Source organism: Aphanomyces astaci, assembly GCF_000520075.1.
Source record: "Aphanomyces astaci strain APO3 unplaced genomic scaffold supercont1.22, whole genome shotgun sequence".
Taxonomy (NCBI): domain Eukaryota; phylum Oomycota; class Saprolegniomycetes; order Saprolegniales; family Verrucalvaceae; genus Aphanomyces; species Aphanomyces astaci.
Genome location: NW_009798285.1, coordinates 350990 through 372807, shown reverse-complemented (window position 1 = coordinate 372807; position 21818 = coordinate 350990). Strand labels below are relative to the sequence as shown.

General features: G+C 49.5%; 8 protein-coding genes across 11 annotated transcripts; 6 read left to right on the top strand and 2 right to left on the bottom strand.

Moving 5' to 3' along the window:
• Window positions 1-232: 232 nt before the first annotated feature.
• H257_09249 (hypothetical protein) lies at window positions 233-937 on the top strand (the record flags this gene model as incomplete). The annotated part of the gene is made up of 1 exon (XM_009835409.1): window positions 233-937. One exon carries the CDS (start codon window positions 233-235, stop codon window positions 935-937), a length of 705 nt encoding a protein of 234 aa, XP_009833711.1.
• Window positions 912-4520, bottom strand: H257_09248. Of its 2 annotated transcripts, XM_009835408.1 has the most exons (7): window positions 4408-4520; window positions 4313-4355; window positions 3947-4265; window positions 3777-3893; window positions 2958-3624; window positions 2422-2617; window positions 912-1484 (listed from the first exon to the last, which is right to left on the bottom strand). In XM_009835408.1, exons 1-7 carry the CDS (start codon window positions 4491-4493, stop codon window positions 987-989), a joined length of 1926 nt encoding a protein of 641 aa, XP_009833710.1. In that variant the 5' UTR covers window positions 4494-4520; the 3' UTR covers window positions 912-986. The 2 variants fall into 2 exon arrangements, with proteins under 2 accessions (XP_009833710.1, XP_009833709.1); XM_009835407.1 differs by having other exon boundaries at window positions 987-1484; window positions 3777-4265.
• Window positions 4521-4590: 70 nt separating this feature from the next.
• Window positions 4591-5196, top strand: H257_09247 (hypothetical protein). Its single transcript, XM_009835406.1, has 4 exons — window positions 4591-4713; window positions 4762-4806; window positions 4861-5003; window positions 5075-5196. Exons 1-4 carry the CDS (start codon window positions 4675-4677, stop codon window positions 5160-5162), a joined length of 315 nt encoding a protein of 104 aa, XP_009833708.1. The 5' UTR covers window positions 4591-4674; the 3' UTR covers window positions 5163-5196.
• Window positions 5190-6776, top strand: H257_09246 (hypothetical protein). 3 transcript variants are annotated; one of them, XM_009835405.1, is made up of 6 exons: window positions 5208-5392; window positions 5448-5605; window positions 5657-5772; window positions 5823-6225; window positions 6387-6484; window positions 6538-6776. In XM_009835405.1, exons 1-6 carry the CDS (start codon window positions 5234-5236, stop codon window positions 6675-6677), a joined length of 1074 nt encoding a protein of 357 aa, XP_009833707.1. In that variant the 5' UTR covers window positions 5208-5233; the 3' UTR covers window positions 6678-6776. The 3 variants fall into 3 exon arrangements, with proteins under 3 accessions (XP_009833706.1, XP_009833707.1, XP_009833705.1); XM_009835403.1 differs by having other exon boundaries at window positions 5823-6484; XM_009835404.1 differs by having other exon boundaries at window positions 5190-5772.
• A 700-nt stretch (window positions 6777-7476) lies between these two features.
• On the bottom strand, window positions 7477-8872 carry H257_09245 (hypothetical protein; the record flags this gene model as incomplete). The annotated part of the gene is made up of 3 exons (XM_009835402.1): window positions 7477-7713; window positions 8457-8533; window positions 8650-8872. 3 exons carry the CDS (start codon window positions 8870-8872, stop codon window positions 7477-7479), a joined length of 537 nt encoding a protein of 178 aa, XP_009833704.1.
• A 2516-nt stretch (window positions 8873-11388) lies between these two features.
• On the top strand, window positions 11389-12028 carry H257_09244 (hypothetical protein). Its single transcript, XM_009835401.1, has one exon. It carries the CDS (start codon window positions 11459-11461, stop codon window positions 11945-11947), a length of 489 nt encoding a protein of 162 aa, XP_009833703.1. The 5' UTR covers window positions 11389-11458; the 3' UTR covers window positions 11948-12028.
• A 2936-nt stretch (window positions 12029-14964) lies between these two features.
• Window positions 14965-15802, top strand: H257_09243 (hypothetical protein; the record flags this gene model as incomplete). The annotated part of the gene is made up of 2 exons (XM_009835400.1): window positions 14965-15327; window positions 15383-15802. 2 exons carry the CDS (start codon window positions 14965-14967, stop codon window positions 15800-15802), a joined length of 783 nt encoding a protein of 260 aa, XP_009833702.1.
• A 3092-nt stretch (window positions 15803-18894) lies between these two features.
• On the top strand, window positions 18895-19616 carry H257_09242 (hypothetical protein). The gene has a single exon (XM_009835399.1). The coding sequence runs from the start codon at window positions 19241-19243 to the stop codon at window positions 19604-19606; it is 366 nt and encodes a 121-aa protein (XP_009833701.1). The 5' UTR covers window positions 18895-19240; the 3' UTR covers window positions 19607-19616.
• The last annotated feature ends 2202 nt before the right edge of the window (window positions 19617-21818 follow it).

Below are 21818 nucleotides of genomic sequence, written 5' to 3'. Positions count from 1 at the left end.
TCTGAGGTCCTACTAGGTAATTTGCAGGACGCCTTGTCACAGTTTTGAGCCTGCGACAGTGCAGCAAGCACACAACCTCGTCAACTGTTGCTGGTTGTCCTGGCCTGTCAAAACCCAAGATCAACGGGCGTGTCCAAGAGACCCGACCGGGGGCCATCACATTCAGTAGTAGTACTTGCCGACCACTCCATCATTGTTGCAACCTCGTCGTCGACTTTCCAACTCAACTGGCATGGCGCTCGCACCTCTCGCCGCCGTTGACGTCGTCCCGAGCTTCGTGCAGAGCTTGCACTCAATGCTCCAACTCGAAGACGCAACCATTATCCGGTGGACCCCCGACGGCCATGCATTTGAGATCCTGGACCAACGCTTGCTCGCCGCACGCATTCTGCACCGGTACTTTCGCCATACCAAGTACGCATCGTTCCAGCGCCAGCTCAATTACTTTGGGTTTCGCAAGTGGCCCAAGCAAAAGGCGGCGATATGTACGTACAGCCAGCTCCACTTTTCAAGGGACAACCCCGCGGACCTCCACCGCATCAAGCGACGGGTCAAAGCTGGAGCGAACGAGCCCATACACACGGCGACGGCCGCCGTCGACGACGACACACGGATCCCCGTTTCCGTGAGCACATCGACACAAGGCACCCTCGCGACATGCATTCCCCTGCTCAAGCATATCTCGACAATGGCGAGTTCACACACCATGATGCCTGAACCTGATGGAATGAGCAGTTCTGGGCACGGCCTTGTCAACGCCGAACCACTACAGGAACATGCAAGTCCCCAGATGTTGCCTCTGTCAAGTCCATGCATGGACGAAGCGCCCATGTCGTGGCATAGCGCGTTGTGGAGCTCCACATGGCTATCGGACTTTGACCCTCAAGAAGTCGAGCGAGGAATGGGCGACGTTCGTCTGTGGCTGGACAGTTTATAACAACATTATAGCACAACATCATTCTACTTCAACGTCAAACGCGGTTGGGTTATGGGCTGTCATTCGATCCGTTCACAGTACTACTAGTACTACTAGTACTACTCAACACTGCCACCTCGCCTTTTGAGTGGTCTTCGATACTACGTTTGCCAGCCTCGGTTACACTAGTTTGAAGCAACTGCGCGGCTTGGTCCAGGAGCGCCACGTCCGAATCGGAATCGGCGCCGTTACCCGCTTCCGCGTGGGCTTCTTCCGACTTGGGCAAAAACAATAGGGTTTCCTCGGGGCAAATGGCTCGGAAAATCGCGCGCGCGTCGGCCACACACGTCGCCAACGTCGTGTCCAATAGGGGAGGCGAAGGACACACATGTACATTGGCCAGACTACGAGTAGTCGTTGGACTAGTAATACTACTTGGGATGGTGAACACAGCGCTCCACACGGGCGTGACCGCATTGGCAGGATACAAACAGGCGTAGATCGCGTGCATGTACGACACCAAGTCCTCCGCAGGGGTATCAAGAGGCGCGACCGTTGTCACGTGAATCTATATGGGGAATAATATATCATCAGGTGTTTGCTCTCTCAATCGAATGACCAGAAGAACCCAATCGACAGACAAGCGATTGACCAATCAAAATACAGGACATGAATCAAGGTGGCCAATCAAAACATCCACTCATGTCGAACCAATTCAACGTCGAATGAAGTGTGTGACTGAAATTAGTGTGACGACGCTGGAGGACGATCTTTACATCCAAAAGTCAGGACAAAGAATCGATCGATCGATAGATTTGGCGAATCAGCATACAAAAGCTCCAAGTACAGATTTATAGCCACACTTTGAATCGAAGTAAATTCTAAATTTTCAACTTTGATTGGCCTATATACTTCGAAATTCGATTTCAATAACAAATCAAACCAACTGATTTGTAATAGCTGAACCTGATTGGCCACAATACATGGATACCCATATAAACTTCGGTGTGGCTTAAAATCCTTCGTTGTATTTCGGGTTACAAGGACAATACATATTGCCGGGACGAGTAGAATCTCGAAATTGGACCAGCGTGTTGTCAATATAACAACTGTACACTCGTGTGAATTGATCAGCTTGTACTACTACTGTAGTAGTATATACAAAAAAGAGCAATAACTCGTACATATATTTATGCACGTTTATATATATATATATGTATGTATTAGATCGACAGCATGTTTATTCTAAACTGGAGCGACATGGAGAACGTTCAAATCAATATTGTCCAGAAGGATCAGCAGACATTTTGAGCCAATCAGGGTGCAGGAAACGATCATCAACATAGAATTAGCAATGTGTGACTTCAATTCGTGTGATTGCAATCACCACAGGATACAAACTTTAGCACAACAAATCGATCGATAGATTTGGACAAAAGCCCAAACAAATTTGGGTCAAAGGACGTTATCGAAAGGATGTAGGTACATAATCGAGTGTACTGTACCAAGAACGTTCCAGAAGCACACACGCCCATGGTCGAGTCCATTTGAAGCACATGGACGGCCCAAGATCCCGATAGCGCGGCGTTGGGATGGGCGACTTCACCAGGCGGCAGCACCAGCACCAGCCGATCCACGCCAACTTGTATGGACGTATCGACAACAAAAATGCCCCGCAACAGGGCGGTGTGCGGCGTGTACCTATATTCTGTGAGTTGACCGAAAGATCATGTAGGGGAAGTGAAAAGGAAAAAATATATAGTGGATTCGGTACGGATTTCCAGACCCCGTTGAATAATCGAATGATCTCGCTGCCGAATCGAATCGCGAATCCACGACGCGATTGGTTAATCCAATTTTGCGTGGATTTGATTGGTTCTTACAGAAAGAACAAGTAAATTCAACCAATCAGAACTCCAGCGTGATTCAATATTGCTTCGACAAACCTCGCGAATGTTAAAAGGCTATAGCGAATTATTCACAATTAGAAAGCCCACTCCATGGAATGTAGAATAATATAATAATAATAATATTCACTCACCCGATGGAATGCGCATATGACGATGCATTCAACACGACGTGCTTGGCACGAAACGACTTGCCGTCAGTCGTCGACATGCCCACGCACAAGTCACCACTGGTTGTACCATCGACAGAGGGTCGTACATCCAGATGGCCACTACTGGTTGTATCATCGACAGAGGCTCGTACATCCACATGGCCACTACTGGTTGTCTCATCGACAGGAGGAGGTCGTACATCCAGATGGCCACCACTGGTTGCATCATCGACAGAGGGTCGTACATCCAGATGGGACAGCGACGTGCGCAGGATATACGTGCCATTGTACACGGCGCTGAGGCGACAGAAACTCTGCGCGACTTCGGAAATGCCGTACATGGGGGTCAAGTACGGCGACGGCGCAAACTTGCCGATGGACGTGACGAATGCGAAGATGGCGTCGAGGCTGTCCGACGTCGACAGCTCGACCGACGGGTGCGGACTCGTGGGCTGCAGGAGCACCGCGTAGCGCACCACTTGCTGCAGGGCAGCCGACAGTTTGAAGTGCGTCGACAGCACATCTGTAAACGAAGCATACTGGTCAAAGGTGGTAGTGAGCTTGTCGTCGTGTTGCTTGTTCTGCGGGCGTTTCAATGCGCGGCTGGCCGTGAGATCGCGCTCGTTGAGTGTCGTCACATCGGCTTCGCCTATGTGTATTCCACGAGTACATGATTGGACAAAACTATAAGAATGGAGAATTTGGATTGGATCAAAAACGGAATGAATGCAACGACGATATATGATTGGACAAAAGTATGAAAAGGGAGAATTTGATTGGATAAAAAGAACAATCGGGTACCGTAATCAGCAACAAATTGCAAAAACTTCATCAAATGCCGTTTTTCGAGCACGTTGAGTTTGCTCTTGAACACGTCGGGTTTGGAACACGGGACTTCCCAGATGGGCGGGTTCTTGTCTAGAAGGCGATATATGTCATGAGAGGAAGGATGGAGAAGGATGATGATGTACTTTGAGGCTGGGCAGAGTACATGAAGGTGCCTTGCATTGCCATAAAGTCGAGGTACCGACCGACGCCGGAATGGACTAGGACGTCCACAAGCGGGCTGTTGGACAGGAGCATCTTGGGCTGAATATCCAAGCTGAACGAAGACGACCGGGGTTGGAACGTGTCGGCTTTCGACTGATGCAGGAGCGTGCAGCGAAACGCATTGGTCAACGGATATGGTTGCGTCGGAGCGTCTGAAGTCGGGGGAGGTGGTTGAGCCGTCATCCACTCTTCGAACTGGTGCAAGGGCAACGAGGCAAAGTCGGACCCGTAGTACTCGTTCTACAAAGGATGCATGAGCACGGTTTGAGGAAGTGTGCGGCCAATACCGTGTCGAGGTGCAACACCTTTTGACCCGCACGGGCAAGCGACCTACATCCATTTGACATTATGAGGACGACATCCACGACGAAAGAGACCGTACGCCGCCACAATGGACTCGACGATGCCAGTCCCCACGACGATCACGTCGTATTCCGTCGTGTACACAATGTCATCCTCCGCCATCATCTCGACGACGGGACCGAAGGAGGAAAATGCGGAACATCGATTCAAGTATCCGCACAACGAACGTTTTATCCGGATACCGTCATATGATTGGTTATTTATATTCTATTTCATCCAATGGTATCTGCAATGCCCATCTACATTTCATCCAGTCGACCCAAAGTCTGCAGCATTGAGGAACAACATGAGCGGCATCCCACAAGTCTCACGGACGTCTCTGCAGGTGGGACATCACGGCGTGCATGAACGTTCCTTATCCTTGTCCATGTAGCTCTACCGCGATTGCCTGCGCTTGGCCAACCACATCGGCGGCAAGGTACGCACGGAGGAGGCATTGTTGAGCTCACCATTTGGGGGTGTATTTGGGTAGACCAAGAAGGGCGAAGCCATTCGAAGCATGCTTCGTGCCGAGTTTCGCAAGTCCATCCACGAGACGGACGAAGTGAAGATCGAAAACCTCAAGGCCAACGCCGTGCGTGGGTTGAGCAACTACTTGGTTCTGGCCAATTCGAGGTGCGTTCGTCGCTCGAGTTCACATGTGGCCTCATATCATCTATCGTTGTGTGCTTTATTGGCATGTACAGCAAAGACGGCAAGTTGAAGCAAGCCATCCGCACCACGGACGAATCTTCGGCAAAAGACCCTGCAAATGCCGAGTGGAAAGAGCTGTAAACGTAATAACAACAATGTCGTTACGAAAAACCGTTTCAAGTAGTCTTGATATTATCATCATCTGACAACACATGGGAACTTGCGCGTCCAAGGCGGGGCCGCGCAGCATGGACACGTGGGCCGCTGAACCAGAAAGCACCACCGGCGGCGGTGCTTCCATGGAGGAGGATCCATCTTCGACATCGTCACCACATTATCATCATGTCTACGTTCATGACGACAGCGTTCCCGTACAATCATCACGCCCTTATCCCAACATTGCCGACAGACACATCACTTGCTTAGGTCAGTTGCGTTGTCCATACATCAGGCCCCGTCTGCGCGTCGGGCTGGGACGACGGGACGATCAAATTGATTGATTTCTCATCCAAATCAATCGTACGATCGTGGGCGGCTCACAGTCGCAGCGTCAATCGGCTTCTCGTGGGTCCTCGCACTTCCAGGTCAATTTACCAGTCCAAGTCACTTGACCCATCGATCGCATTCATGTTTAGTCTGTACTCGTGTTCGCGTGACACGACCATCGCTCGCCACAGTCTAACCGACGACAATGCCATTCCCACGACCTTTGCCGGACACTCCCTCACCGTGTCGGCGCTGGCCATCGACCGTTCGTGCCCTCTCTCCACACGAGTTTACCGTACACTAGTGTGCATGTAGCTTCGGAAGGCCACCTCGCGTCCGGCAGCCGCGATACGAGCGTGAGTCTATGGGACGTGGCCACTGCCACGCGTCTCCAGAACACATCGACGTCGCAGAACATCGTCACATGCATGGCGTGGGTGCCGTCGGACGCGCACGTGGTGGCGCAGGGAGGCGAGGACCTCCACCTCCGCCTCTGGGACGCCCGGACGTGGAAGAACGTACAGACGATCGACGGCTACGTGTACTTTCCCCTGTCGCTGGCGTGCTCACCAGATGGCTACTACTTGTTCACGTCGAGCAAGGGGTTCAACGCTGTGGGATGCGAAGGCCGAGTGTGGGACCGCCGCACCGGCAAACAAGTCGCCGAGATGACGGGCCACTCCCAAGATGCAACCGCCTGCGCTTACATTCCGGGGCAGTACGACATGCGCCTCAATCGTTTGCATCATCATTGATAGGATGACGAAGTTGCATGGAGTAGTAGTAATAGTAGTAGTAGTAGTAGCACTGGTGATGGTGAAATCGGCGGACTACTCCTGGCGTTCAATCGATGGCCATCCTGACCAGTGACTTATGTAGCCCCGACGAAGGCATCACAGCGTCCAAGGACAGCTCCGTTCGAGTGTGGAGCACAGTGTCAGGGAACCTCTTGGCCTCGACGCAAGACGGTGCGGCGGGTACGCCCCTTTACGACACGATAGATGGCTGGATGACGACGTCACACATGTAGCCGCCATGTTTACAAGCCTGTCGTGCGTGGAGCCAGCGACGGCCGACGACGGAGTCACCCACATCCTGACGAGTTCGTTTGGGGGACGCATTGACATGTATGCGTGGGACAGGGCCAAGCAAAGCCTCGAGCTGGTGTAGCTTAGATTTAGCCGAGTGGTTTGTTACCACCGTTGGGCAATAGTACTGCAGGGTCTCTCTTACATGACAAGGATTGCTATGACATGCACTGGTGCCAATACCACTACAAATCCACGTTCATAATTTGCATGTGTACGTGATGGTAGCTAGCTATATACTGTACATTGAGGCTACTTACTGCGCACTCCTCTTCATACACACACGGACTAGTATATCTATCTATGTATGGTTCAACTTTTGGGACTGGAGGGTCGTCTTCGCGCAGCGACGTTCTTGGTCGGCATGTTGTATCCCCCCTCCCCATTCCATCCTCCATCGTGGTGGTATCACTCGGAGTCGTTGCATGGGTGACCACTTAGGTAGACAATAACGTACTGTGAGCACAAGCAACGGTTAGTACCTGGGCGTTGAAGGCGTCGGCAAACACGTGGGTGCTGACGTGAGGCCACCTGTAGTTGTACATGATGACTCTCTTTCCAAAGGGTTGGGTACAGTCCATCGCTGCAAGCCCCCCCATCGAATGGCCAATCCGAATCCTTATGAGCACAACATCCTCGTGCATCATGTCACTCTTAATACACGTGAATATAGTACTACAAACAAACAGTGAAAGAAGATGAATGGTTTTGCAGTAAATAATGTCGTTGTAGTCGTCGTCGAGACCAACCAAGGTTAGAACCTCGTGCAAAATTGACTTCGCATGGCATCGAACGACACAAGAAACCCACGGTGGACCACCAGCTAGGAGCCACCCTTCTCGCCTACAACAGGTAGAGCAGTACTTCCAAATCTAAAATGATCAACGAACTGCAGAACCAATGGAGCTGGCGGGATGCTGAGGATGGTGGTGATACTGACTGATGTGGCCGCCACGAAACGGACGCGAGGGCGAGATTTCCAAGTCAGTTTTCACGTTTTGTTTGCTGGCGGTACCTCGGAATGCAAACACGAGCTGGTTGGACATGCTAGATTGAAACACAACGCAGTTCATGCCACCTCCGGCAGTCCGTTGCGGTCGAGCGAGCGCATAGCCTGGCTAAAGTACGCGTGGTGCATAAGCATGCCCCCGTTCGACGGAGACCGATCATGAACCAAGTGGATGGATGATCGCAAGCCGAGAAGACATGCTCTTACCTACCAAGGAGGGAGTGGGACTCCGTCGATGGCTTCCCCTGAAATTTCATCAGCTGGTTCAGTGTGCTCGTGACGACGCTGTTGTTTTGGGATGCAAGGGGTTCGACAGACGGGGGGTTGACGACAGTTCATTCGTGGGCGTGGAGGGGAATATTTCCCCTTAGGAGCTAGCTGGTCACGTTCGAAGGCGAGTGGCTCGGGAAATGTGGGAAGAACAGCGGGGTTTCTGACTCGCGGGGGGGGATGCAAAAATACTGCGAGGTTCCCCTTGACATATGCTCTTGAAGGGAAAATTCCTTGTGGATGACGATGGGGCACTGGGGGAATAAAACCCCACGACGCATCACAGCATGAACAATGCCTACCGCGACTGTAGTCACGACCGACTCCGCAGGCAAATGCCCATTCGACTGTATCGCAGACTGGAAAATGTCCCCATGGATCGACACTGAGTTAACGTTGTTGTAGGCAAGCAACACTACCATGGCCATGTACGTGACGATCACAACATATCGGAACGCCAGCGATTGGTATCGAGTAGTTTAGTACCAAAGCGCACCCAGTTGGGTGGCCTACACGCGCTCCACGAGTCCGTCGCCGCCGCGGAAATACGAGAGGAACGAGCATTTTTAATCGTAATCGGACTTCGTCAATGTCGTTGGTTGGAACAACGGCGGAAGCAACTAGACGGAGTTTGTAAAAGTGGTGCGCGATTACCGTGACTAGACATCCAAGGATCACGAGGCTGCGGCACAGGCGAGTGCCACGCCCATTGAATTCCCACGAGAACAGTTTGCAGGTGAGAGCCCAAGTAGAAGTAGATTGATGCATGTTGTACGGGTCAAAACACACTGGCCTTGAAACAAGGGTATCGTCGGCGACGCGTCGCACATGGCAAGACATCGCACGACGCGATGGATGGCCAGCAGAGGCACCAGCCGAGTGCGCAGCCTGGATGGATCCGTGCTTGTGTGCAGGAGCATTCCGCCACTTGCGTTGGCCACCGCATGGAATGCTCCAAGGCCGATGACGACGAACCCATACTGCGTGGTTTCAATCATGCCAAGACAGGCACTGCCGACGATCGAATACTTTGATTGTCGAGGTTGTGGCACCAACAGACGTGGAGCCAACGTTGGTCGTTATCGTGCATGGTGTAGCTTCACTTTGACTTGTTCATGCTGTGTACAGTACTTTATATTATGAAGGGTTGGGGCATAATTAGTCGTGCTCCACGAACGATGCATGTGGGCGTCTTGTAGGGCGAAGTGTAAGCTTACTCGGATATACAGTGCATCGTGAACAACATAACGTTAACGTTACTGTGTTGGCTTGAATGCAGGGGAGTAGGAAAGGTCACAACACACACGATCGTACGCAACGTTAGCTGTCGAATGCTATGAGCGCATCACATGCGCTTGCTGCCCTGTAGAAAAGGACGATGAAGCAATTGTGGGTTGGTTTCTTTGGACGGGTCGTTGGAAGGACAAGAATGCGCTGCAACGCTTCCTCTCCGTGGCATTGGCGTGACCACTCGTTGCAACAAAGGCGATGCATAAGCAAAACAGGTATGTACTAGTAACCCCCCGTTACTTATTCCATTTCACTGGTCAATGAAAATTCATGAACTAGAATGATGTTCACCAGACTTCCATGGAAGGACGTACTGTAGTACTTCGAAGTACTACTGTAGACATACAGGACTTCCATAGAGTTCCAACCAGAGGCATAACATTATTGTAGAACTTATGTACTGGACTTCCATGGAAGAACCTCGATTCGAAATTGGAGTGGGGTGCTCACAATTGAATGCGCAGCGCTTCTGGGGGAAAAGGACAATGCTAAAAGTACTCCTTAGCGAATTGTGAACCATTGTGAAAAAACAGCCACGATGATTGATTGGTTAGAATTTCGAAGGTTTGGGCAGAAAATAGACATTCAACTCAGTATTCCACGACTGCGTGGGCAGTACGACGAGGTGTAGTCGCATGTTGCGGTAGCGCGGGCGTCCAGTTGGTGTACTTGAGTTGTATCTATATAGGTGTGCATGTGTGCTGGGGATACGGAGAGACTCGCCTACGAGACCTACGCGCTCAAGTGTTATTGCTGCAAAATTGGATCGTCCATTGACTCAGCACACTCAGGTAACTGCGTCATAATAGGGGTGATTGATTAGTAACAGGGAAATCCCATGACCAATGAGAGTCACGAAACTAAAATATTCAGCCAATCAAAGCAAAACCAGGTGATTCATTTTATAGTTATTAATAGTAAACAAATACTTTTCAGCCATTCAAAGCAAAACCAGGCGTTTTATCGATATAATTTGTGGATATCTCCGCGAGGGCCGATACATGTACTACCTTTGGTACAGTAAGTAGACCACATGTTGTGGAATGTTTCATGTTGCCAATGAAAATAATTCACTGTCAGTAAAATACTGTGTGAGACACAATATATTCGTGGCACTATGGACACAGGTGTGAACTGCCACAACTTTCCACAAGTAAACTGTACCATCGCATGCTGCCACGCTCAACTCTCCTCAACTGCCCTGCGAATATATACTAAAATATACCTAATAAAACACATGACCTTCAAATCCTTCGCATGCTTCACTCGATCTCTTGGGAGGGGGGGTTGCTGGCACGCTGAACTGGAGAAGTCGGCGGGGTTCCAACGAACACCCTCATGGTACAGGTTCAGTACCGGCACAGTATATCTGTGTGACAGCAGCGAGAATATCATGTGAGTACTACATGTAAGTACGAGTACGAGTGTACGCGAGAATAATACGCATTACTCTTGCACTGGTGTTGCATCATGTTTTTGCTACTGTCGCACAGGGTACAATTCCCTCATTCAAACAGTTCCACTGTTGTATTGACCCGAGATACTGTTTCAATGAGATTTATAAGGAACTTTGTATGCTCAGACCACCTCACATCTTACTAGGGGTTAAGTGCATATCAGTGGTTGGCGATAGCTAACAACTAGCGATGCAGTTAACCCCGGAGATTTAGCATCGTATGTACTCACCGGGGGTAGGTCGGAGTGCCAGGTTACAGGAGTTGAGAGTACACATTCTCGTAGTTGGGAGCGCGTCTACATATAGATCACTTTCCACCTGATCTAAGTATGACAAGAACACACCGATGGTCGCTGGTTCAGTCCCAGGTTTCCTCAGGTAGGAAGCCTAGTTAGGGTCGAGTCAGAACCCTCCCCTTTCACTACAGGGAAAGATGTATCCGGATGTAATAATTCCCTCATTGACGTTGTGAAACAATATTTCGGACCAAAACAACAGTGGAACTCTTTTACTGTTAATGAGGGAATTATTCTCGCAGAGGCGCCACGACACTGTAGTGGTCTCGTACTACTGTACAGTAGGTAGTCGCCGCTACACGTACTGTAATCTGATTGACAATTGCTTGTCGACCTTGCACTGTAAAACAACGGTGGCCATTGTTGAAGTGTTTTGTCCAGACTGGCTTTGTTGAAGTGAGAGTGGCTGTCTCATATGTGTTTTCTGGACCAAAACGTAGAAGCAAGTTCAACTTTCGAAGTTCCCTTGAGATTTGTCGCCCTTCCGTCATTTTTCAACGAGCGTTCTTCTTCACACTCCTTCCTCCCCATCGATCATCATCATGGCCACCGACTTGTTCTTTGCTCAAAAAGCGGCCATCATCTCCACGCTCGTGTTGTACGTCAAGTACTTGGTCGCCACGCTCATCGGCGCTCGCAAGCGCGAACTCGCAGGCCTCCGCGCCCCCGAAGACACGCCCGACCAGAAGCAGAACTTTGGGCTGGTTGTGGACTCCGTCGAAGACGGACAGCAGTCCAAGGAAGCCACGCAGCAAGCGGCCCTGCTTGACGAAAGGCGCTGGAGCCGCATCACGGCCAACGACTTGGAAAACATCCCCCTTGGACTCATCGTGGTGTGGGCGTCAATTCTGAGCGGCGGCGACACGGACATCAACGGCATCAGCATCATCGTGTTCACGGGGGTGCGCATTCTCCACACGGTGTTCTACGCGTTGGCGTGGTCCAAGCCCCGATCGATGGCGTACATGGTCGGTGTCGCCGCCATCCTTGTCATGGCCGTGGCTGGCATTGTTGGCGCGTTCAAGAAATAATGGAACGGCATCACTTCATCCTTTTGTTTGCATTGTTGAGTAGCAAGATGCAATTTTAATTGAAAAAGGACTTTGTTCACACTTGTTCGCGTTTCACAACCTAACTTACCTGGTATTGTGCATTTCACCCAATTTGGACTTGTGAGTCACTTCACCAACCAAATATACGTAGCTTTCAAAATCTATTTGTTCCTACGTAATCTTGTACACACTATACTATACAAACATTAGTATAAATGTGGTTTTGCCCATGCGAAAGGGCCAAACGTTTGGATTGGCAGAAATTCGACAGGACGTGATTTTATTGGCTCATATCGTTGTTTAATCCATACTCCGAAGTCATTCGATTATGCCGAGGGCTCCAGTTTCGAATCGATTTGACAATACACTGTATTTCAGTGGATAATTGGCGTTTACAGGAAGGAGGCTGCGGGAAATCTCGAAAACCAATTTGGCCTTGGCAAAGCCCACATCGCTTAACAACATTCAATTTGACTGGTTGACTTTGAAACGAAAATTAGGGAGATTTCGGAGATGAGTATTTATCTTTAACTAGTTAGTAGAACAACTGAACTAATTTAACATATTTTTCAATCAATTCAATGGATCGTATGCTTCTGCCGTCTCTACTAGCCCCAACACAAGCGCTTCAACGGAGAATGACCCATGGGACGACTTCGCCATGACCTCGCCGATCATCCACGAAATCCACGAATTTGGCTCCATCTAGTCTACGGATAGGGAAAAATTGTTATCTCCGAAATCGTCGATATAAGATCCCTGGCTTTCAATTTTTACGGAAAAGAAAAAGAGAAGTCATCTCCGAAATCTCCCTATTGAATACTTTTGGCAGTTAACAAATGTAAACAGGTGTTTACATTAACTCACAGTCGGTATACATTGTTTTATAGAAACAAAGCACAAAATCACGCAATCGAAAGGAATTTACTCATAACGGTTTAAGGCAGGAATGTTATCCGAACTATTTTCGAGGATTTTGAAAATATATCAAAAATATTTCTTAATTTCTATCGAAAACGTGCAAAAGCAGGAACGGACACCCAAAAGCAGATATGAATCATCACTGCTGTCAACTCAGGCGTCCCTTCTTTTGAGGTTGTGTTTTCCAGAAAAATTCATGTTTTAGCCAATCAGGAGTCGTATTTTCGCCCATACTTCAAAAAAGCGTGGACGGGAATTTTCGCAGACCAGCCCCTAACATTAATTAATCATTCATTCATTTCCAAAATACTTCCCTGTAGTTGTCCAAATCGAAACCATCACATTTTCTAATATCCCCCAATAAATTGCAAAGTGCGTGCGTGTAATTCATATCCGAGCATTTGCGGATATTTGGAAGGCGTATACTGATTTCCCTCGCTCTTTGAAACGCCTGATTATGAACAAGTTTTGGAGAGTACCAAAATATAAAGTGAAAACAATATTAGTTTATGGAACATCCTGACTATTCAATTGCATGGATGACACGTGCTCGCTAAACGACGACAGGTCAGTGTCGAGAATGCCAGTACGGTTTCAGCAGTTCACAACAGTTGACCGTGACACAGAGCGCCATGCATCCTTGGCCCACGCCATGGCGTCCACCAGAGGTACCTCATACAATCTGTCCTGACGGCCATCCATCAGAGCATCAATCTGCTCAAGTGCGTTCTGTAGCTGGCGTTGTTTCACCTTCGCCTTGAACGAAGCCATGATTCCAGCATTTTGGGGCTGCAGGTGGGACGTCATATTCTTTGGAAGCATCTTGACCTTGACGTTCGTGTACAGAGACTCGTCGTCGGGCTTGTGTGGCGGCGCGTTGTCGACCAGCAGCAACACCTTCCGGTCCTCGGCCACCATGCGCTCATTCAGCGCCAGTAGGTACGTGTTGAAAAGGTTGCCCGTCATCCAACCCTTTTTGCTGGCCTTGTAGTCAAAGCCCAAGGCCTCGCCCGACAACCCGTTGAAGCACCGTGGCCGCGCCGCCGTCCCGATGAACAGAGGGTCAACGACATCCGACCCATCCGCGTTCGTGGTGAGTGCAATGGTGATCCTCTTCTTCGACTTCTTTGTTCCAGGCTGGCGATGCCGCGTGATGGAGCGGTGTGGGGCCATGCAGTAAAAGAACGAGGTTTCATCCATGTTGTAGGTGTTGGCGACCTCGAAACCACGCGTGACTTGCTGATTGCTTGGCGGCCGTCTTCGACTTGCGCTGGCGTCACAGATCCAGCCTCACCGTGCTGGACCTTGCTGGTAAGACCGTACTTCTTTTGGAAGTTGTGTAACCATCCCTTTGAAAAGGAAATTCGACGGGTCGGCGCGAAACCCAGTTCGTCGCAAAGCACTCCAGCTTTCGAATTCACCTCCAGTTTCGATATTTATAAGTTTACGAAAATTATTCAATTTGACCCGTTTCAAAGAGCGAGGGAAATCAGTATATCCAAATTTGAAATGTCGAGATATTTCAAATTGTTGGCCTTGAACACATCGTCAACACCAAAACGGCTGTACTTTGGGTTCAAAACATACTGCAAATTGAAATATAAATTTCTGGGTCATGACCGGAGTTATGACCAGGAGGTATAATATTCGAGATATATGACCAAACGGAATAAATATCTCAAATATGAATTGGTCTGGTCACTATAGAATGTTGAGTATATTTGTTGCCTACAATTTACATTATTAGCATCTGAATGCAAAAAACATACTTCCTCTATTCCACATTACTACGTTGTTACGACTTGTCACCGACCCGAAAAATTCATTTCAAATCCAATTTCGATGTAGGGTATCATTTTTTAAAGAACATAACAAAATACAGGTGCCATCTATTGGCTGCCAAGCGCCAGAACTGAAACTTGGCGCTTAAAACCGACTTCAAATATCAACCATCCGATTAAAATTACACTACATACTTAAAACAGCTTAATTTTGAATTTGCAGCCATGGAGAATCAAGTCAAAACGCATCGGCCGAGAGCTCTCGAGCAGTGACAAAGTTACGATCATCGTTGGATGATCGTAACTTTGTCACTCCAAGCCTTCATCAAGAAGGGCAAACTTCCTCGTGGTGCTTACAAACAAGCAGCAGAGCAACTGAACATGAATCCCCGCACCGTCGGACACGTTTGGCGCACGTTTTGCTCCCGTGGCACCACAGTGTCCAACAAAGCTGGCAAGGTTGGGCCCGAGCCAATGTATTCCACCGACCGCGCCCAACAGCTTGTTCAATCCATACCTGCCGACCAAAGGTCCACCTTCCGCGACATGGCGGCAGCTACCAGCACGACCCTGGGGACCCTGAGTCGCCACCTTAAGAAGGGAACGTTGCAACGATGCTCAACACCCATCAAGCCGCTTCTGACGGATGCGAACAAAGTCGAACGCAGCGCAATTTAACGGCCTATGGGATGTGGTGCAACTGGACGACAAGTGGTTCAACGCAGACAAGGATCGTCGAAAGGTCTACCTCGTCCCGGGTGAGATGCCACCCTGGCGATCTTGGAAGAGCAAGGGACTTATCCCGAAGGTGGTGTTCTTGGGCGCCGTTGCTCGTCCTCCATACGATGAGCCCCGCGGTGTTTTCTTCAACGGCAAGATTGGGATGTGGCCGTTTGTGTGCCTTGTGCCGGCCGCCCGCAACTCTCGCAACCAACCAGCAGGGACTATGGTGACAAAGCTGGTCAGCGTCGACGCTGCTGTATATCGAGACTACGTGATGAACAAGGTCGTACCAGCAATCAAGGCCACGTTTCCAAGCGCGAACAAGCGCGTCGTGCTACAGTATGACAACGCGACTCCACATGTGTCTATCACGGACGCGGAACTGGCAAGTGTGTCGACGGGTGGCTAGAGAACGTGTTCTTTACCTTTCAAGGAGTGATGCGGCTGGTTCTCGAGCACGGCGGCGACAAGCCACTTTGCGTTGCCCCATGTGAAGAAGGCAGCCTTGAGACGCGCTGGTTTTCTTATGTCGAATGTTTCTTGCCCTGTTTCGTTGCTTTTGTAGGCTAGGAATTATTGACCAATCGAATCATTGCATTCTGTTATGAGCCAATAGAATCTATTTCTTCACAGTAATGTGGAATAGGTGTGTTTTTCTTATCGACGTAGTAATGTGGAACAGAGGAAGTACTCAACATTTGTATTGCATCATTCACTAACTGCAACTTCCAAATTCGATACAAAAAGAAAAGAGCACCATCAACTACCCGCTTGCATTACATCCTGAAAACGATCGAAGCACAGGAAGCATTGTTGGACACCGGCTCAAAGTGCACACAAGCCCAGTTTGCCCATGACAACGGCGTCTCCAAGCGTGGACAAGACAAGTTACTGATAGATACTGCAAGCGCACAGACAAGACCCTCTTCAAGGCGTGAAGAAGCAAGCATCTTTGGCAATTCAAGACTCCGGTGCTCAAGGGACAGCAGCGATGTTGTCGACACTGGATACACATGGAGTCTGAATTGGTTGCGGGGAAAGGGTACCATTCCAAACAGCGCAATGACGAGCGTCTGGTCAGCAGTGCCAAGCGTCACAAGCAAGGTTAGGTTGACGTTGAGCTTTGTATTGGGCAAGAAAGCACGACTCCGGGTGAGCACCCTATGTTGAAGTGTTCATGCCTCGGGGCGTGCGGAATGGCGTGTGTCAACAAGAAACGTTTGGTCGAGTGCGACAGGTCGATTTGCAACCTAGGACAGCGTTGTGGTAACCGACTTTTACAATCGGGACAGAAGCCAAACTTGGTGAAGTTTGAGGTTGCTGGTATGGGCTTTGGGGCAAAAGCATACACGGTGTTTACCACACACGATCCATTCTTCGGCAATTGAGTTGAGCTTGCACGAGTGGTTAATCAACCGCGAGCTGTTGCCGACTTGAAATTGATCAATGTACCTTCCACTGTCCAGCACCATCATGTACGTGTGATGGTGTCGCTCTTGCCGTGCACAGGCCACCTCACTTGAAATCACTTCGCCGACGTACTCACAAATGAACTCGCCTTTCTTGAATTGCTTGGAGCCACGTATGCAACAAGAGCCATCAAGATGGACGGGAAGTCACATTCCATTATGGCTCATCGTACGCATTGAAACCTTTGCCTGTGCAAAAGTTGTCGAGCGTAGATGTACTGTAGTATAATACATTATGATTTGATTTGCGTATGAACATAAGATAGTCTTTTACTGTGTGTACGTTTAATCTTGACTTGAGTATGAACAAATGATATGTCCTTTACGAAAATTCATGGATTGAACTCATGGATTTTGCAATAACTTCCGATTATCTTGACTTAAGTATGAACAGAAGATACAATGGCCGTCAGAATGGTTACCCACTTTTCACTTCGACGGAACTGTGAATAGCTTGATGTGATTGGGTCCAGTAGTTCGAACTACGCCTCGGTTTTCAGCGAATCAGGACAGGTCGCCATATTTTTATTCATCTCAAGTGAGAAGATTCCATTTTATTGCAGGTTATGGGATGATAGAGATTATCGTCATTGCAATTTTGACTTTAAATCAATGATTTGTGCAGGATATCGCCTTCGATGATGTCCTCGGCAAGCCAGGCATCTCGAAGGTAACGCTTGAACGGCCCCATGACGCCAACATCTAACGGCTGACAGACAGACGTTGCGTTGGCCGGCAGGGCAACCAAATGGGTACTGAGTTCCTCATTGACGATCTTGTACAACTCATCACTGACGTGGCTGACAGCAGCGAACGCAGGTACGTCTTCCAGACATCGTTGTCCATCCAAGCCTTGTTTTGCATAGCGTACACGTGACCCGCCGGGAAAGTTGGGAACTCGTTCGTTTCAATGCGGCCGCCCGAGGCTCCACGGATGACGAAGAGCATGGGGAGCTTGATGCCGTCTGCCTGCGCCGTGAGAACGACTGTCATTCGCATGGAGTGCTTCTCTCCAAACGAAATCTTCGCGCCACCACCACGTACGTCCCAGATGTATCGCGGCGGCATGTCGTAGTAGAAGCCCGTCTCATCGACATTGTAGACGGTATCGTGGGCGTATTGTCGGTACGAGTGGTGGAACTCTTCGGCGAACTCGTCTCGGACCTTGATGAGGGCAGGCTGGGACTGCTTGCCGCAACCGCCTTTGAGACGAGAGAAGCCGTGACACAAGCGTTGGAGCAGACGCAGTATGCCTTGGTAGCCGGTGCCAAGTGCTTTCCCGGCAAGATACGTGCGTAGCCAGTCAGTTTGAAAGCGCTTAATCTAAGTGATCATGTGCGCGGATGTTAGCGCTCGCTCGCGCACTCTCATTTCCTTTATGAACTCCAGCAGGCCAACCGGGTCGGGGAAGCTTTCGGGGTGACCACCTAGGCTCAGCTTCATTCGCTTTTTGTTGCCGTCGAAGTCGAGTATGTCGTCCTTTTGGTCGATCCACGACCGAATGGTACGACGTGGGATGCCAAGGAGTTTAGAGACGTTGTGTACGTTGGAGGTCTCTACGAGCTCGAGCACTTGTAGCCGTACAGCCATCTCGTACCCGCGCTTTCTGCGAAGGCGGTGCGTTGACAGGGTGGTCATTGAATTTTAAGTGAATGTGAGGTGGATTATTTTAAATAATTGCGCGCGGATGGGAGAATATTATCATCGGCCAATGAATTGACTGTATTCTGGGTAATGATTGTTATTGGATAAAAAGAATGTTGAAGTCCAAGAATCTTCGACTGGCGAACCATTCTGACGGCCACTGTATGTACTTTGTGACTTACAAGAAGTTAGTATACACCACGAAACTCCGAAACCCCGAAATTCCGATCTTGACTTGAGTATGAACAGATGATATGCCCTCTTGTACTGTACAATGCAATAGAGAGATTTGTATTTGAATGTCACATTGTCACTTATCAAGAACGTTTGCCTCCCGTATTTGTTTCAAACACAGATTAACAGCGTACTGGTTTCAAGGTCAAATCTACTCGCTAAAGTGTGCAACAACTGAGTTGCGGGTTGATGGTAAGTCGGTGGATGGGGTGAGCGTTTTGAGTTTTGACTTCAAAAATTCAGCCAAGGACCGTAGGCCGCTCCATTTCTTGAGGACATCGTCCAAAAATGCAATGCCCTCTGCTTCGGAGAATCCAATGTTGATGGCCAACGCGATTGTGTCATACACTGGCTTCCGACGAATGAAAAGCTATGTGTCCGTGTTGCTGGATCGCCACTTGCTGCCATGCAGTGTTTCCATCGACTCAATTGAACGAGCTGGGGGGATTCCGTACTTGAACTCGGCCCACGCTTGATGCACTGAGTACAATTGTCGCGACATGCGATACGGTGGGAGTAATGCCTTGCATGCTCATCTGTTTGAGGAGCCGAGGCGTTGTCGCATGTTGCAGTGGGGCCTAGCAATACGTGACTTGAGTCGAAGGTTAAATTTCTTGCCGCTGCAAGCAGTGCTTGTTGAATCCCAAGGCGGATGGTACTTGACACTTGTTGGTCGGAAGGTCCATTGTCACAGTTGTATTCGTTGCCAAAGCCTGTTGCATTGCGGCCAAGCTGCTGGTGATTTGAAGAAGTTGCTCGTGGACGTGAACCGTGTCCTTACGAATGTCGGCAAGACTCTCAGCAACCAAAGGCATAGCCCGTTGCAGTATGGCACTTGCTGGTGTAGGTGTGTCGGCAATAGTTGACAAAAGCTGCACGCGAAACTGAACAAACTCAGGTGTCTTCAGGATCGGGTGGCGGAAGAGGGGATGACCGTTGAACTCATCGTTTTGAGACAACACAGCCATGTCTTCCAGCAAAACCGTCCTCATGTACTCCATCAAGTCCAAGAAACTGGAGCCAGAAATCTCGGTACCCGTAGCTCGCGACTGTGTTAATTGCTGCCTTGCGGTTTCGAGCAGTGGGAACACCATTAGCTTAAGCTGGAGGGGGGTTCAAGCAGATCCCATGGAAGGTAATAGCTTTTGCTTTCAGTGCCAAATCCGGCGAGAACTCGGACACACTCCCACGGAACAACGTTGTTAGCGTACCGGCCTTTCCTACTCTTGATATCCCAATGCACTTGCTTGTCAACCGACTCCCCACGAGCGCCAAGGTTCTCGGCTGACGCAGCGACTTTGCGGCCTTTTTATGTTCGAACCTTCGTTTGAATGCCCAACAGCTCATGCTGTTTCTTGATTGCAATATACTGATGCGAATACAGCACGGGGGTAACTCGGCTTACTCCTTCACCGCGCAAATGTCGTACCAACGGTCTGTGCATGCAAAGTCCGACCACGTGTCGTTCCCAACTTGCCATCGGTATAACCAATACAACGACAACACCCCAATAGACACCTTCGAGCGTCAATGTGGCGCATCATAGTCGTTTGTTCAACATTGCCATACTAGGTTTTTTTGGACTTCCAACAAACACAGCAAAACGGCTTTGCACACTGTACGCCTTCGTTTGGAAAATGAATGATCTCATGTTATCGCCACGTGAACACAAGGCAAGCGACATCAAGTTGTCCACACGGTATTTCAACCTGGACTCAGAATACTCAGCGTAGAAATTGCTGCTGACATTTGCCAAATTAGCAGCATCCACACAATCTACCATGATGCCCTTGCCGCGGTCGACGAACGCTTCGTCGTTTCTTTCCATCGTCGCGACCTTCTTTTGTTTCAATAACTCCTTGACACTGCTTCGTCGAATCAGCAACCTCATGTTTTGTCCGAACTCGTGCTGAACGCACCAAATGTCCATCAGGGTGTTGGCGTATGCCGCAACTGAGTGATAACCCACGCACGTACTCGCACTGACATCAGGTGGCATTTCGGCGTCGAGGGATTGTTTGGATTTACGGCCATGATTGCGGATGGGACGATTGTTGACTTGGGAGAGAAAAAGTACCATTTTGTTTAGCGCAGTTAAACAACGGGCAAACTACATGAAAAACACAATATATAGACCAAGGTTTATTTTTTTAGAACCTCGTGCGTCAAATGACGCAAGAAACCCACGGTGGACCACCAGCTTGGAGTCACCCTTCTCGCCTACAACAGATGGAACTTTACTTCAAAATCGAAAACGATCAACGAACTGCAGACCCAATTGAGCTGGCGGGATGCTGAGGATGGTGGTGATACTAACTGAAGTAGCCGCCACGAAACGGACGCGAGATTTCCAAGTCAATTTTCACGATCTTTTGTATCTCGGAATTTGCGTTCCGAGGTACCGCCAGCAAACACGAGCTGGTTGAACATTCTAGATTAAAACACAACGCAGTTCATGCCACTTCCCATAGTCGGTCGCGGTCGAGCGCACAGTCTGGCTGACAGTGAGTAAGCAAGCCCCCCCACGTTCGACGAAGACCGATCATGAACCAAGTGGTTGGACGATTACAAGTCGAGAAGACATGCCGTTTCCTGACCAAGGAGCTCCGTTTATGGTTTCCCCTGAAATTTCATCAACTGGTTCAGTGTACTCGTGACCACGCTGATAAATTTGGGAGCAAGGGGATCGACGGACGGGGGGGGGCGACGACAGTTTACTCGTGGGCGTGGAGGGGAATATTTCCGCTTGGTATCTAGCTGGTCACGTTCGAGGACGAGTGTCTCGGGGTATGAGGGAAGTAGAGTTTCTGAATCGGGGGGATGCAAAAATACTGTCGACGTTCCGCTTGACGTATGCTCGTGAAGGGAAAATTCCTCGTGGATGACAATGGGGGGATACCCACGACGTATCACAGCATGAACAATGCCTACCGCGACTGTAGTCACGACCGATTCCACAGGCAAATGCCCATTCGACTGTATCGCAGACTGGTATGTCCCCGCGAATCGCCATTGAGTTAACGTTGTTGGCAAACAACACTACCATGGCCACGTACACTACCATCACAACACATCGGA